Source organism: Leucopleurus acutus (assembly GCF_964270905.1).
Source record: "Leucopleurus acutus genome assembly, chromosome: 4".
Classification (NCBI taxonomy): Eukaryota; Metazoa; Chordata; class Mammalia; order Artiodactyla; family Delphinidae; genus Leucopleurus; species Leucopleurus acutus.
The window spans coordinates 111949471-111964460 of NC_139146.1; the positions used below are offsets into that span (position 1 = coordinate 111949471).

At 43.5% G+C, this 14990-nt stretch overlaps 1 protein-coding gene across 8 annotated transcripts in view; it reads left to right on the top strand.

Annotated features, from left to right (window-relative positions):
• SEPTIN11 (septin 11) overlaps positions 1-14990 on the top strand; it is a 118341-nt gene that overhangs the window by 69040 nt on the left and 34311 nt on the right. For all 8 annotated transcript variants that reach the window (XM_082837608.1, XM_082837610.1, XM_082837607.1 and 5 more), the window contains 2 exons: positions 2416-2530; positions 11979-12174. In XM_082837608.1, the coding sequence (XP_082693734.1) occupies positions 2416-2530; positions 11979-12174 (311 nt within the window). The remainder of the gene's footprint in view (positions 1-2415; positions 2531-11978; positions 12175-14990) is intronic.

The following is a 14990-nucleotide window of genomic DNA, read 5'->3' on the forward strand; positions in this document are numbered from 1 at the left end:
ATTCCCTGAGATCACGCCTGTAGACTCAAGAGCCCCGCACACATTCTTTGGATAGAGACATCTAAGGCATGAAGCCATAAGCGTGGTGCCGAGAAGTGCTGGGCTGTAGGAGTTCACTTTAGCTGCTGTGTGTGAGATAGAGCTCCCCTCACACATCCTGCAGTGCTTTCAGTTTTAAGCCTGTTCATGAACCGAAGGAGGAGCTTCCTAGTTCCCCCTTCCCCATCACTCACCAATGGGCAATAGCCAGTAAAGGATTCCTGTACTGCTGGGCAGAGAAATAGGCTCAGATTATGGAATTTTTAAATGGCATTATAAAATTGACATATTTTATATGACAAAGAAGAGAAGACATAAATTTAAATTAAAAAAAAAATTTTCAAGACCAAACTGTTTTATAACCCTTCATTTTGTATGTGGTTTTCCGTGGGTATAAAAATACTCGGTGGGTATGTGGGTGGTTTCTCATGTTTTGGAAATGGTGAGAATATGAGATGCTGAGCATTGGGTTCTGGGATGAGAGCTATAATTACTAACTCTGATTCTTTCCCCGGATTGGCTCCCAGGTGGATATCTGAACCTAAAAACCCAACAAGAGTCCAGAATCCAGAGCAATAAACCACTCTCCTCCCCGCACCGCACCCCCCCCCTCCCCCCAGAAATTGAATTATTGTGGCAAAGAGGAGAGGGAGGGCGGGACGATGGTTCTAACTTGCCTCGTCCCCTTTTCGTGCTGCTCGCTGACTGTTCAAGGCTGTGGTGCATCAGGAAAGAGGTTGGTGTGACGGCTTCTCCTCGCTGTCTGCACAGCAGCCCCTGTGCAGCTGGGATGGAAAGAGTTCTAAATATAACCCAGACTCCTTTCACATCTTCCTCCCCCAGTCTTGGCAGATGTGGTAAACACCCTAAAAATACCTGCTGTCTGAACCTTTGAGGTCTTTGGAGAGGAAGGGGCAGGTGGTAGCCCTGGGGCCACGGGGTGCTGTCAGGAGGCCTTGCCAGGCTACCAGGGCTGCTCCCCAAGCTGTTTGGTGCACTGTTGGCCAGTCCATCCTGCTCAAGGATAAGAGCCCACTCTTGAGTCTCATAGCCACTGCTGGCAGGTTTCAAGGAGACTATTCATAGACTAGACATCTGTTCTCTGTCCCGTTGACCTCAAACCTGCAGCTGCCACCGTGGTATTCAGGCAGTGTTGTGTCTTCCAGTCTTGTTTCACAGAATCAGAATTGTAGAGCTAGCGAGGCCCTCAGGTATTACATTGTTCATAAAACATTCCATTAAAATGACCACATTTATGGAGTTACATTTCCCTGCCTCCATAGTGACTTAGGGATTTGGAAATGCTGTCTCAGTCTTTGATTATTAAAAGACCTTACTGTCCTCATTGTGTAACACACATAGGAGGGTAACGAAAACCAGTCTTTTTAAAAATAGTGACCAGATGATCCTGTGCACGGCATTTTCTTCTTTATTAAAAAACAGAAATTTGAGGCTCATTTTCTCACCCAAAATTCAGTATCTCGAGTATAAAGCTCATTGGCAACATAGCCAGACATCAGGAGTCTCATTTTCAGGCAGGCTTTCAAGATCTAGTTTCTGGAATCCCATACCATAACTGCGGTGTTTAATTGAAAGACCATAGCTGACCTCTGCTTTCCTGGGAAAGAAAGGTTTCACAGATGATCTCCAATACCCACGGAATGCATTCAAAGTTGTGGAGGCAGTCAGCACCATCTAATGAAACAGCATAAATCATCCAGCTTTGAAATGTATGATAACTACCTTAGTCCCAGTCTCCTTCAGGAGACTCTTGAGAAGGTGCGGGGAGTGCAGAACCTGTGCTAGGAGCTGTGTGAGGGAGAGCAAAGGAGCCCCAAGAAGCCCGTCCAGATGATGGAGAAGGAACCAAGTCCTGTGCCATGCCATTTTCAGTATGTTCATCATGGTAGTTACAGAATTTCCATAATTGTAACGGGTATGCATCCTCCACTGTGAGCTTCTCAGAGCTCCTTCCTGTATCTGGAAGAGTGTCATTTATTTTTTGCCACTGGGCTGAAAGTAAATTGAAGGGTTTTCTTGAGTGCTTGAAGCTGTCAAAATGGTTGAAGTTTTTAACGTCACTTAATGCATGTCTGAATAAGCCACTGCTAGAAGCTTATTTCCCCTGGACCAGTGCACCTGTAACCGGACCTGAGCTGCCTGGGAGGGGGATTGGTGTACTTAGGGACTCAGTGTGATTTTGTGGAAAGAGCGTAGCTCTGGAGTTGGTAGCTTCAGTTGTGTAGAAGCCAGGGACAGGGTGGGCACAGAGGGGTCGCCTTTTTCCATGCGTGTCAAGAAGAGAGGATGGGAGGGGGAGGGGTACCCAGGTGGCACCGTCATGGGTTATCAAATGTTTCCTTTCTGAAATTCCAGAATGAAGAGCTTCGAAACTTGTCTCTTTCCGGCCATGTTGGATTTGACAGTCTCCCCGACCAGCTGGTCAACAAGTCGACTTCTCAAGGATTCTGTTTCAACATCCTGTGTGTTGGTAAGTGACTCATCCCTTGCTGCTGAGCAAGGAATCTGACTCTTAGGTGTTGGCAGGTGACTGTCAGAGGGGCACGTTTCAGGAAATAAGGGGAATGATATTTTTTTTACTGTTTCATTATCAGTAGAGCAGGGCAATGATACCCACTCATGTATGTCACACAAAGATCGAGACTTGTATTTAGGTAGAACGCTCTGTAGGCTTTGTGATGTTACTCAAAATGTTATTTTCATTTGTGTCACATTGTCAAGCAGTGATCAGTTTAATATTGCTATTGAACCACTTATTTAAATTTTTTGTGGGGGGAGGGGCTTAGACCCTAGCTAGACTACAGGAAGTTGAAAGAAGGACCTGAGATGCACATACATAGGAAGATCATTCAAAAGCATTTTAAGAATTTGTTTCCAGGGTCTTTGACTGTGGTGCAGTAGTAATCTCCACTGAAGTCTTTTTAACGATATGCTGTCTACAGTAAGTAAAATCTGAAACTACTTTAACCGCTTTGATAAACTTAGAATATTTAAAATTTTTGCTTTTAGAGCAAAAGACAATTTAAAATTCTATTTTATATTTTTGAAATACCTTTTCTGCCTGAATTAATAAATTAACCTTTTGTCCTTAAATTGGAATCTGAAATCGACCTCAGTTTATTCCTTGTAGATAAATGGAAAAGGCCAAAGAGATACAACTTACATATCTGCATTCTCAGGATGTGTTATTCGTATCCTTTAGATGTTATGCATTGACCTAGGCCTCTGGCCTTGGTGTTTTTCTTCTTCTTTAGCCATATCTTTCTTAAACTAAGACAAGGAAGGTAGGAAAGGAGGTGGAGAAAAAGAGGAACATAGAAATCTCCTGTTGGTTTGAAGCAGATGTGTCCCTGGAACAGACGACGGCCTTTCCTTCACCCTCCCTGTCACTCTTGATGAAGGACCAGGCTAAACAGCAGTGAAGTGGCTCGGGCTGCATTGTTTTGTTGCCATTGTCCTCTGGGCACAGACTTCAAGACAAATTAAAAGGAATTCTGTATGTATGCGATATGTGTTCTCTGTGTATCCTCCCCCGACGTTTGGCAGAATGTCCTGACTTCTCTTAAGTAAAATGAAGTGACTTTAGAAAAGAAAGATGTGCATTCAATGTAAGTTAGTTGTTGGGGGGAGGGCCAGGTATTTTCCTTTCTTTTTGTTTTTTTTTTTTTGTTTTTTTTGCGATATGCAGGCCTCTCACTGTTGTGGCCTCTCCCATTGCGGAGCACAGGCTCCGGATGCACAGGCTCAGCGGCCATGGCTCACGGGCCCAGCCGCTCCGCGGCATGTGGGATCTTCCCGGACCGGGGCACGAACCCGTGTCCCTTGCATTGGCAAGCGGACTCTCAACCACTGCGCCACTAGGGAAGCCCCAGGTATGTTTTCTTTCTGAAAATTCTTCGAGAGGAGCATATTGAACGTGGCCCCTGCACTGGGCATTCGCTAGTAGAGAGCCGCCGCTGACTTGCACACCAGATGGCTTGCTGTCTGGCATTATGTCTCAAGCACTGGAGAGAGAATGACTGGAGAGAAACGTGACCAGAGCCCGTCAGCTCTCCTGCTTTTCCCTTTTCCCCACTTGAAGCCCATTAAAATTCAGCAGGGGACCCCCTGGAATGGCAGCTCTCAGAGTGGCATAAATGAGTCGTCTTTTCTCTTCTGCTAAATGCTCACTGCAGAGCGGGACAGTTCTTCATTAGCATAGCAATTTGTTGGCAATTTGTTGATTTTCTATTGAAAAATGTGCTAAATTGTGGGCCAGTTACTATTCTGGCTTCTCTTCTCCATCTCCCCCAGCCCTGTCTTCAAATCAGTTTCAGGAATCTATGTGAGAGCTGTGGCCCAGCCCCTGCAAGTAGGATTAAAGCCTTCCAGTGGGCCTGGGCTGGAAGGACCTGGTTTGACCGGGTGTGTGGTGTGCAAGGGGGAGTGTTGGCTCGTTGGCTGACCCTTGTGTTACTAGCACAATTATGGTGCTGGTTGGAATTCCTCACAAGACACCTCCTTGCTGTGCTGTTGGATTTGTAAAGCAGCTGCTATTCTGACTCTCCTGGGTGGGTGATAAATCCCTAGGATTCTTAGGTTTTTATTCTTGTTCCATTCTTAACCAGGTTGAAAATCAGTTTTTCAAGTTATTTACAATAATGCATATTTATGTTAAAAAATTATAAAATGTCCCCCCTTCTCTCCTGCCCTCATTTCCATTCCACAGAGAAAACACTGGAATCCTAGGAACTTTCTAAACTTTTCTGTACTTGGAAATTATTTTCGGAGGCTGAAAACAACACTCATTATCTCACCTTTTTGTAGAAGTCCCACGTGTGTCTCACCAGGCTAAAATCAAGGCATCCGCAAGGCTATGCTCCTTTCTGGAACCTCAAGGGCAGAAGACATTTCCTTGTGTTTTCCATCTGCTGGAGGCTGCCCACATTCCTTGACTCTTGGACCCTTTCCTCCATTCTCAAAGCCAGCAATGTTGTATCTCTCTCTGACTCTTCTTGAGTTAGGAAATTTTCCACAGAGAATTGCAGGAATCTAGTTTAAACTCAGTTAAGGCTCTTCCTCAACCTCCAGACACACTAAAAAGGTAATACATTGAATTGTGTAATTAAGAACAGCTGGCTCTAGGGATGCAGCGTGTTCGCAGGGCTCTGTTTCTGGTTTTCGAGCCTGTTTGCTGGCTTCATGGTCGGGCTTCTTCTTCAAGGAGGTGGTATAGCCTCCAGCAGTGTTGCCAGCTGAGCAACCCCAGAGGAGAGGGAGGCAATTCCTGACAAGGCCTTCTCAACAGTCATAGGATCTCTGATCAACCAGGCTGGGGTCATCTGCCCGCCCAGGGTGGGAGATGGGGATCAGTCACCCCGAAACATACAAAGGTCCCATAGGAGAGAAGACATGGGCAGAAAGGAGAAAGGCCATGGGAGAGACACACACTGGACAGATATAAACAGGTCTCTCATGACTACATAAGTACTTTTTTGTTTGGGGGTAACGTAAATGAGATCATGCCCTTCTATTCTTTTGCATTGTCTCCTTTCACTCTACAGTACGTCCTGCCTATCCTTCCATGCCCGTATATCTAGCAGGTTCTTTTCCATAGCACTTTGGAGCTCTTCCGTTGGAGCCAACATTAGCCCTTTGGGAGATAGGGGTGTCAGCCTTAAGGTAAACGTACATATCCTCAGAGGGTAGGACCCATCAGATCCCTTCACAAATAATTTACAGCAAAACATCTGTATAAGGAAACAACTTTCGCTGTCAATTAATGCTCTATTTTTTTTTTTCAAAAAGATGTTGAGGGTAGGAGTTTATTTTTTTTTTTTTTTTTTTTTTTTTTTTTTTAGGAGTTTATTAATTAGTTTATTTTTGCTGTGTTGGGTCTTCGTTTCTGTGCGAGGGCTTTCTCTAGTTGTGGCAAGCAGGGGCCACTCTTCATCGCGGTGCGCGGGCCTCTCACTGTCGCGGCCTCTCCCGTTGCGGAGCACAGGCTCCAGACTCGCAGGCTCAGTATTTGTGGCTCATGGGGCTAGTTGCTCCGCGGCATGTGGGATCCTCCCAGACCAGGGCTCGAACCCGTGTCCCCTGCATTAGCAGCAGGCAGATTCTCAACCACTGCGCCACCAGGGAAGCCCTGCTCTACCTATTTTTAAAGTAAGAGTCTATGAAAAGCATTCTAGTTGATCAAAATATTTTGACAGCCACTTAGAGGAGTTGGTGTCGTATTTAACTCAAGAGTATCCATGGTGCTTGTCATCCTACTGTGCACTTCTGTTTTTTATGCGCATGCCTGGTGTTTATAGCATCATTATTTCCATGTGAAAAGTATGGAAGGGAATTGAGGATTTATTTTAAAAAAGCGTTATGATCCCAGTAAGGAAGCTGATGATGTTTTTCAAAAAGGCCTTAGAGTTGTAATTTTGTTTTGTGGCAAGATCCTACAGGTTGCAAACAGAGAGGAAACAAACCGGGACAGAAATGAACCCTGGCGTGCACCTAGTTTAGTTTTAGAGGCCCTGAATTAAATGCTTTTAGAACCTATCTCTCTTGAGTCCTGGATAGAAATGTAATAAAGAGTGGGAGCGTAGTGTTCGCTTAACTGGGAAGAGAATTCTTGATGCTGAATCAGGTACCAGACACCCAAGATCATAGTTCCCCTACTCTCCATCTTGCCTACAACACAGCCGTTCACCCACAAAATTGCACTTTGTTTTAAATAAAGCCTTTCTTTCTTACCCACGCTGTATTTCTCCAAAGAATCTAAATTAGTATTCAGCCTTTCTTCACAATTTTAAATTTATACATCTTTGTCATTCACTTTCCAAAATGACACCAGCTCTGTGAGAAACTCCAGCATTGATCCAGCTGTATGTGGTTCTTTGTGCACCTACACAGATGGATAAAATACTGTGACATCCCTGCTTTTGAAGAGGAACCAGTTCAACAGCAGGGTCAAAGTAAATTAATAACTTTTTTTTTTTTTTTTTTTTTTTTTTTGCGGTACGCGGGCCTCTCGCTGCTGTGGCCTCTCCTGTTGCGGAGCACAGGCTCCGGACGTGCAGGCTCAGCGGCCATGGCTCACGGGCCCAGCCGCTCCGCGGCACGTGGGATCTTCCCGGACCGGGGCACGAACCCGTGTCCCCTGCATCGGCAGGTGGACTCTCAACCGCTGCGCCACCAGGGAAGCCCTAATAACATATATTGAAAATAGAGTTAAAAAAAATAATTCCACTGTATTGTTGTGAGGGGAAGGCAGAAGAGGAATAGAAAACAGACAAGTTTAAGATCATTTTAGCCGAGGCTATAGTGTCAGCATAAGCTGTAGAATTTTACAATCAGATCTTAAACATTTTTATCCCATCTTGCTTTTCCAGGAAAGGCTCTGAAGTGGTTTACAGGGTGAAATGAATGAGTTAATGAATGAAAGATAAAATTAACCACAGAAAATAAAGTGAAGCCAAGGTTAGAGTCAGAACTCAAAGCCATCAGACCTGCCTATAGCAGTTGATTCTCTCAGGAACGCATGTGCCTCTCCGCCAGGGGTCAGAGCATGGAGGGACCCATTCATTCAACAGATATTTGTTAAACACATAATATGTGCCAAAGACAAGTTAAAAGTTTAATGATGACAGACTTACAGTAGCTATAAAGTAAAAACAAAATAGTTGCTCCTGATGAAACACAGTTCACCGGGAAAAATCTCTCCCATGGATTTTCAGAAAAAAACAGACGGTGGCCGTCCCTCCATTTAAGCCTGGGTTCCTGAGCGTCCCCCACTCAGTGCCACTGAGCCAGGCAACGCCGAGGGTCACGTGCTGGTCTTCCAAGGGGACTTGAAAGACCAGCATGCTTTGGCTAGTACCACCAGCTAATACTGCGGCTGCTGGTATTAGCCAAAGCATGTCCCATCAGAGGCGATTCTATGAGGAGTTAAAACAACACAGCGTAGCTCTCTGATTATCTGGCTTCATCCAAGAATAAAATCCAGAATGTTTAGAGGAGGCAATCAGACCTTCATGCACAGCTATTTGAATAATTATGATAATAATTATCCAAGGAGCCAGTCTTGGCAGTCAGAGTAAACATGCTGAATCATAGATCAACTATTTACTCAGTTTACAATTAATTACCTTCTAATTCATAATACATTCCTCTGTGTGTTGTTTTGTTGTTGTTTTGTTTTTTCTTTTTTAATAACGTCCAGCTTAGAGCTTGCGGTTTAAACAGAATGGAAGGGGCAAGCCTGCTTCCCACGGTGCGATGGGTGTTACGCTCACCAGCACTGGCAGACACGGGAGAAACAGAAGCCCCAGATAGCGCTTCAGGAGTAAATCTCTAATTATTCTAACAACTGTTCAGGCAGATGAATTTAAAACAGAATAAGCAACAAACTCTGAAAAATCTACCGAAGTGGCAAATGTCAATATAAATGATCACCATGATCATTTTTCTTTTCAGTTAACTGAAAAGAAATGCTTGAAACTGAATGCCTGCTCTGTGCCAGGGATTCTGAAATGTTTCAGAGTTGCTGCCAGTCATTAATTGTCTCAAAATATTGTAGTTGTTGGGTTTAAATTGGAACCTATGCCAGGTAGGCTTTTGGTTGCTCAAGTCAAAAGAAGCCTTTGTGCTCTTGTGTGTCCTCAAAAATATAGAAAATGCCTTCTTTTCTGATTGACCTCAACAACAAACGCATTGAAAAGCTCTCCTAGTTCTAGAATTCCTTTTATTCCAAAAGCTGTCCTTTCTTAGTGAACTGCTTGTGGTGAATTGCACTGCTGCTAGAGTAGCTGTGTCTAATTAGGGCTCTTCAAAGCACAGAGCATAGGAATGGAAAGCAAAGCACTCTGAAATTTAGAGGAACAGTGGTTTTTCCAACCCATGGATTAACCCTGTGCTGTAAGTAGGCCCTGGAATGCTAATTGTTCATAATTTCCACCTTAATGCAAATAATAATCAAAATTACCTTGCCTTTGAAAACAAAACAGAACATGGTGTTCTTGATACACATATGCTTAACTAATTCTCAACTTAGTGAAATGTGATGGTAATTTCAGTCCTGTCCAGGTAACCTAGAATCCTTGCCATGTAAATGGAAGTCTTTATTGCTGTTTTTACGGGAAGAGATAGATGAAAGTTAAGTGGGTCACTTTCCACTGATAGAACCATTACCTTATAGGGGAAATTTTATAAATAGTTCTGCTGTTGTGCCTTTTTCCCTGTTCTGAAAATAGGTAAATTCTGAAAAGAAGTTTGCTCTATTGAGAAAGTACTCAATGACTGGAGTACCTTCAGTGTAGAATTGCCTTGCAGATTCTGTGTATCTTACAAGTGAGAACCCTGTTTTGTTTCTGTATCCATTACTTCGTAACTTTGTTTTGTTCCAAGTTATTTTGTTAAGTCCCCTATGGTCGATATCAGCTTGGTGAGCATTAGGGAACAGAGACTACTTTAGGTTACTTTTATTGATGGGTCTTTTTTTGTAAGAATATGAAGGAAAGTAAGGAAGACAGGAGACAGTCTCAAGCGCTACACAGCTAGACTTCACGGAGACCTGGAAGGACATTCAGGATATTACAGAAGTTCAAGACGTGTCAGTTGCTGTTTTTCTTCACCATTTTATCCCCAGCACCTATGCTTGTCACATAGTAAATACTCAAGTATTATTAATGAATCAGTTTCAGGTACTAGTGTCTACCGTATCTATCTGCTCTCTTTCTCCTGTATGTCCAGCTAATGGTCCGTCAGCAACATGTCTTCTATTTATTGGCAGCCTTTGCTGCCTCGTGGCAGCATCTGATTTTTCGCTTCTCTCAGCATATCTTTTCTTTTTCATGCCATCGTGCTGTGTGCAGGTTCAAACTCCCAAAGAGAGAAGTTTGATTGGATAGACAAGTCACTGTCCAGTATAGAGCATTCTCACAGTACTGGCGTCCATGGGTGCCTTTGGACAGGGGGCTAGCCCTGGGCCAGTTATCTGTGGTCATTAGCAAGGTCCATGTTGTAAACTATGGTCTTGCTTGTGAGAGGAATGTGGTGATGGCAGACATTTAAAATATCATTCCCATAACAGTAAATCAGAGTCTAGCTAAGTATTCAGTCATGTTCCAGGTCAGATTCTAAGCTATGGGAGATCAGGCCAGTTCGTTGTTGTATTCCCAGAACTTGGTACTAAGCTGGAAAGGAGACTGGCTGAAAGAAGACTGATGAAGGAGGAAATTCTTTGATCTTAGGTGTATCGGGTCCAATGGGTAAAGCTAAAGAGTTAGGCAAATGTACTTGAACAACTTTTATCCTACAAGTGAATCGCGGTCGTCAGGGGCAAACCACATAAGGCTTCTAATTAGAGAAAGCTTAATTACAGGAAGATTCCATTCTACTTCATGTTTGTACTGTGTTGGAAAGCAATGAGTAATACAGAACTTCTAACTAGCAGAGGTATTTTGTCAGTGGGAAGGTTGCCCTAAGGCTATAAATCTCAGAGCTCTTTTTCCCCCCATGGAATTGTCACCATCCTAAAAGTCATTATGGCAATTTTTCAGAAGAGAGGTACTGTTCCTAGGACCATCATGGGGTTGGGATTTGTTGAAAGGGCCGCAGTATATTGGTATGTTTACATTGAGCTGAAAATCTAAATGGGAAATTTTCCAGAGTTTTTTTTTTTTTTAAAGGCATTCCTATAGATAATGTTTCTCGATATCTACCATCACACACTCGACCACCACCCCTGACAAGGGTGGGTTCTTTCTCACTGCCAACTAGTTTTGACTCAAGAATTAGTATATAGAGAGAAAATTTTTCTTGGTCTCATTTTGAAGAGCAAGCTAAAGTTCTCCATGGCTCCACATTTGGGTCTTACCATTTGATTGGTGTAGTGGTGCCAGGTACCTGCCACTCTCCTTTGCATACATTAGGGACTCAGTAAGACTCAGCTGACTTGAATTATCCATGTGAATTAATAAGGCCATTGTTGCAGGTTATTTAACATCATTCAGTTTCATTGTCACAAACATCCGCTTGAAACTGGGAAATCTAACAAGTGCTTGCCATCTGCTGAATAGGGAGAGAAAATGGAGATAATGGAGGATTCTCACAGATTCATAACCATACCTAAAAAATATTAGGCCGTCAGTTTTCTCTGTAACAGTAAAGTCAGGATGCTGTGTTGGTTGAGTGTAGGTGTTAGAACCACACAAACTTGGGTTAGAAGCCTGGCTCTGCCACTTAACAGTGTGACTTTAGACAAGTTACTTAGACCTTATCTAAGCCTTAATGCCCCATCTGTAAAAGGGAGGAAAGAGCAGTACTTATTTCATGGGGGTTAGTACTAGGGTTTAAATGAGATAGTGCATTGGAAGCTCTTACCACAGGGCCTGGTACAAGGTAAGCACTCAGCGGCTGTAGCTGGGTTTGTTATGATTGCTATTGTTTGTCAAGTGTGTTGTTTTGAAAAATGTAATTCTTTTCCACAACAGGAGATGGTATCAAGTAATTCAATACAAATGAATCAGTCTTTTGAATTTTCTTTGTAACAGAAACTCAGCAATATAGAAATTTTTTTAAAGCAAAAATGTTACATGCCAACATTTAGGGAAGGAGGAACTACGGTTTATGTCTTTGAAATGACCACAAACTGACCACAGGCAAGCTTATAGGTTCTAATTCTCTATGCAGAGGTAAAGAAAAGCATCTTGATCTGTAAGTTCAAGATCTTTTCTACTGAACGGTTTTGGAAATTCATTAAAGCGTTTCTCGGGAAGTATTCCATAGATCACACATGGAAAGAACTATCTTTTTGTGGTGGGATTTTTGGTGATACTGACTTTTCAAAAAATTTTACTGTCATGATGATGAAAAACTATGATGTGAACTGCTGCCTCAGAGGCACTGACACATTCTTTGATTTCTCCCTTGTGGTCATGCAGGCGAGACGGGCATTGGCAAATCCACGTTAATGGACACTTTATTCAACACCAAATTTGAAAGTGACCCAGCTACTCACAATGAACCAGGTGTCCGGTTAAAAGCCAGAAGTTACGAGCTTCAGGAAAGCAATGTACGGCTGAAGTTAACCATCGTTGACACTGTGGGATTTGGAGACCAGATAAATAAGGATGACAGGTACATCTTGGGATTTTGTGGGGATGTAAATGAGTGAGAAGGTAACAGGATCCATCCCGGATAAATGCAAAGACTAAATGTTCGCTAGTTATGGGGCTTGGTCTCCTATCACCTAAAAGATAAAACATTCTTGTCCTCTGAGAAATTTTCTTAGAATGTTCTTGAGGTCAGAATCAGCTAGTGTAATTGATTCCAGCTAGGGTAAGGAGAAAAGGGATTTGTTAGAAGGCATAAGCTACCTTATGGCATTTTTCCAGGAGAGTCACGGAACCAGGCTTGGGCGCTTTCCCACCTGGAACAGCAGTCTAGAGAAACACGTGCAGTTAGTGGAACCCCTGCCGCAAACTACCTTATATAGTTTGGTACCTGTGACACTGGGGAGAGGTCTCTAGAACCTTTACCCAGTCTGTCTCAGAGAGCCAAATGCCTTTACCATCGCTTGCAAGAAGAACCCCTTTCCCAGTGTGGGCCTCTGCCTTGTGTGGCTCCCTTCCTGCCTCCAGGTCTTGTATGGCTGCATCTGCTTGGTAGAAAGTAGACCAGATCCAGAACACTAGCTGCAAGAGAGTCTGGGAAGCGTGGTTTCTCGTTTTCGTTGTTGTTGCTGTTTTAACTCTGCCAAAAAAAAAGGGAGGGGGGCATTAAAAAGTAAAAGGAGTTTGGAATGAGCGTCTGCCACGCTCTCCTAGTCTCTGAGGCAGATCGGGATATTTGACTGAATCCCCAAATTCCTACAGATCTGGATGAAAACTTGGAGGCAACGTGATTTTCCCAAGAAGCCAAAGCCCGGGAGTCAGTAGACCCGGGTTGTGATCTGGATTCTGCCAAGGAGCAGCAATGGGACCTTGGCAATTTATCTCACTGTAAGGGAAATGACCTGGATACTCTCAGGCCTCTTCCAGTGGGATCTTCTTAGGTGGGCTCTAAGGAAGGGCACTGGGAAAGGCTAAGCCTGGAGGAGGGGTGTGGTAATAATACACAGCTGATACAGGGCTATCAGCTCCTAAAACCCCAAAGTGAAGAAAGCATGTCTGTGAAAGATCGGTTGGAAGAATTGTCGCTGACTTCCAGCCAGCGCAGGATCTTAACATCGACGCTAGTGCCGTGGCCTGAGCACTGTGTGTCCTTTGTGCATTGTCTGGGTCTTCCTGTGGGCTGCTCGTACTTGGGTGGCCCGCTGGGTGCAGAATGGCCACATTGAGTCTGAATATTGAGTGTGGTTTCAGTGGAGCCTAGTGAGGAATTCAGATCGCTCTCTATCCAGCAAGGGTTTGTTAAGCTAATTTGATAATATGTATAACAAACTTCTTTGTCAGTGTAGAAGAAGGACATGTTTAAGCTGCTTAAGAAATAAAATGTCTTTTCAGAATCTTGGTCCTGTAGTTTGTATGTCGACAGAAGCTGTTAGCTATGTCAGTCTCACGTATTCATTCACTAAAACTGGTTTACATAGACTTGATGATCTAGTTATAAAAGAATATAGTGAGGTTTTACTTTTTTTCTTTTTTTTTTTTTTGAGGTGAAGCAAACAGTCATTTTATTGACTCGAGTTCTTTCATTTACATCTTATCTCAGGCTATTTTGCTTTAGTAGTTCAGCACCCATCAGTTAGTAGAGAAGGCTGTCCGCATCCAGAGGTTTTACTTTTATAAAACACACATAGTCATTTCATAAAGCCAAGCAAGTCTGGCTCTTTTCTCTGAGTTGCTGTGTGCCCTTATCTGAGGGAAGCTGTTAAGCCTTAAACCTTCTTGGTGTTAATCTCAAGATCACCCATCCTATTCACTAATCTTGACTTTAAATGCCTTATGATTGTTTTATTTTACTTTTTTTAAACTTTTATTTTTTTTAATTTTTATTTTGTATTTTTAAATTTATTTTTGGCTGCTTTGGGTCTTCATTGCCGCACGTGGGCTTTCTCTAGTTGCGGTGAGCGGGGGCTGCTCTTCGTTGCGGTGCGCGGGCTTCTCATTGCGGTGGCTTCTCTTGTTGCGGAGCATGGGCTGTAGGTGCGCAGGCTTCAGTAGTTGTGGCACATGGGCTCAGTAGTTCTGGCTCATGAGCTCTAGGGTGCAGGCTCAGTAGTTACGGCGCATGGGCTTAGTTGCTCTGCGGCATGTGGGATCTTCCCGGACCAGGGCTAGAACCCATGTCCCCTGCATTGGCAGGCGGATTCTTTTTTTTTTCAACATCTTTATTGGAGTATAATTGCTTTACAATGGTGTGTTAGTTTCTGCTTTATAACAAAGTGAATCAGCTGTACATGTACATATATCCCCATATCTCCTCCCTCCCACGTCTCCCCCCTGCCCTCCCCATCCCACCCCTCAAGGTGGTCACAGAGCACCGAGCTGATCTCCCTGTGCTATGTGGCTGCTTCCCACTAGCTATCTACCCTACACTTGGCAGTGTACTCATGTCCATGCCACTCTCTCACTTCGGCCCAGCTTACCCTTCCCCCTCTCCTTGTCCTCAAGTCCATTCTCTGCGTCTGCCTCTTTATTCTTGTCCTGCCCCTAGGTTCTTCAGAACCATTTTTTTTTTTTTTTTTTAGATTCCATATATATGTGTTAGCATACGGTATTTGTTTTTCTCTTTCTGACTTACTTCACTCTGTATGAGAGACTCTAGGTCCATCCACCTCACTACAAATTTCGTTTCTTTTTATGGCTGGGTAATATTCCATTGTATATCTGTGGCAGGCGGATTCTTAACCACTGTGCCACCAGGGAAGTCCGTTATGATTGTTTTAAATACTTAAGTTCATTCTCAAAAAACGTTTGAGAAAGTTAAAATTAAACTGTCCCAGGCCCAAA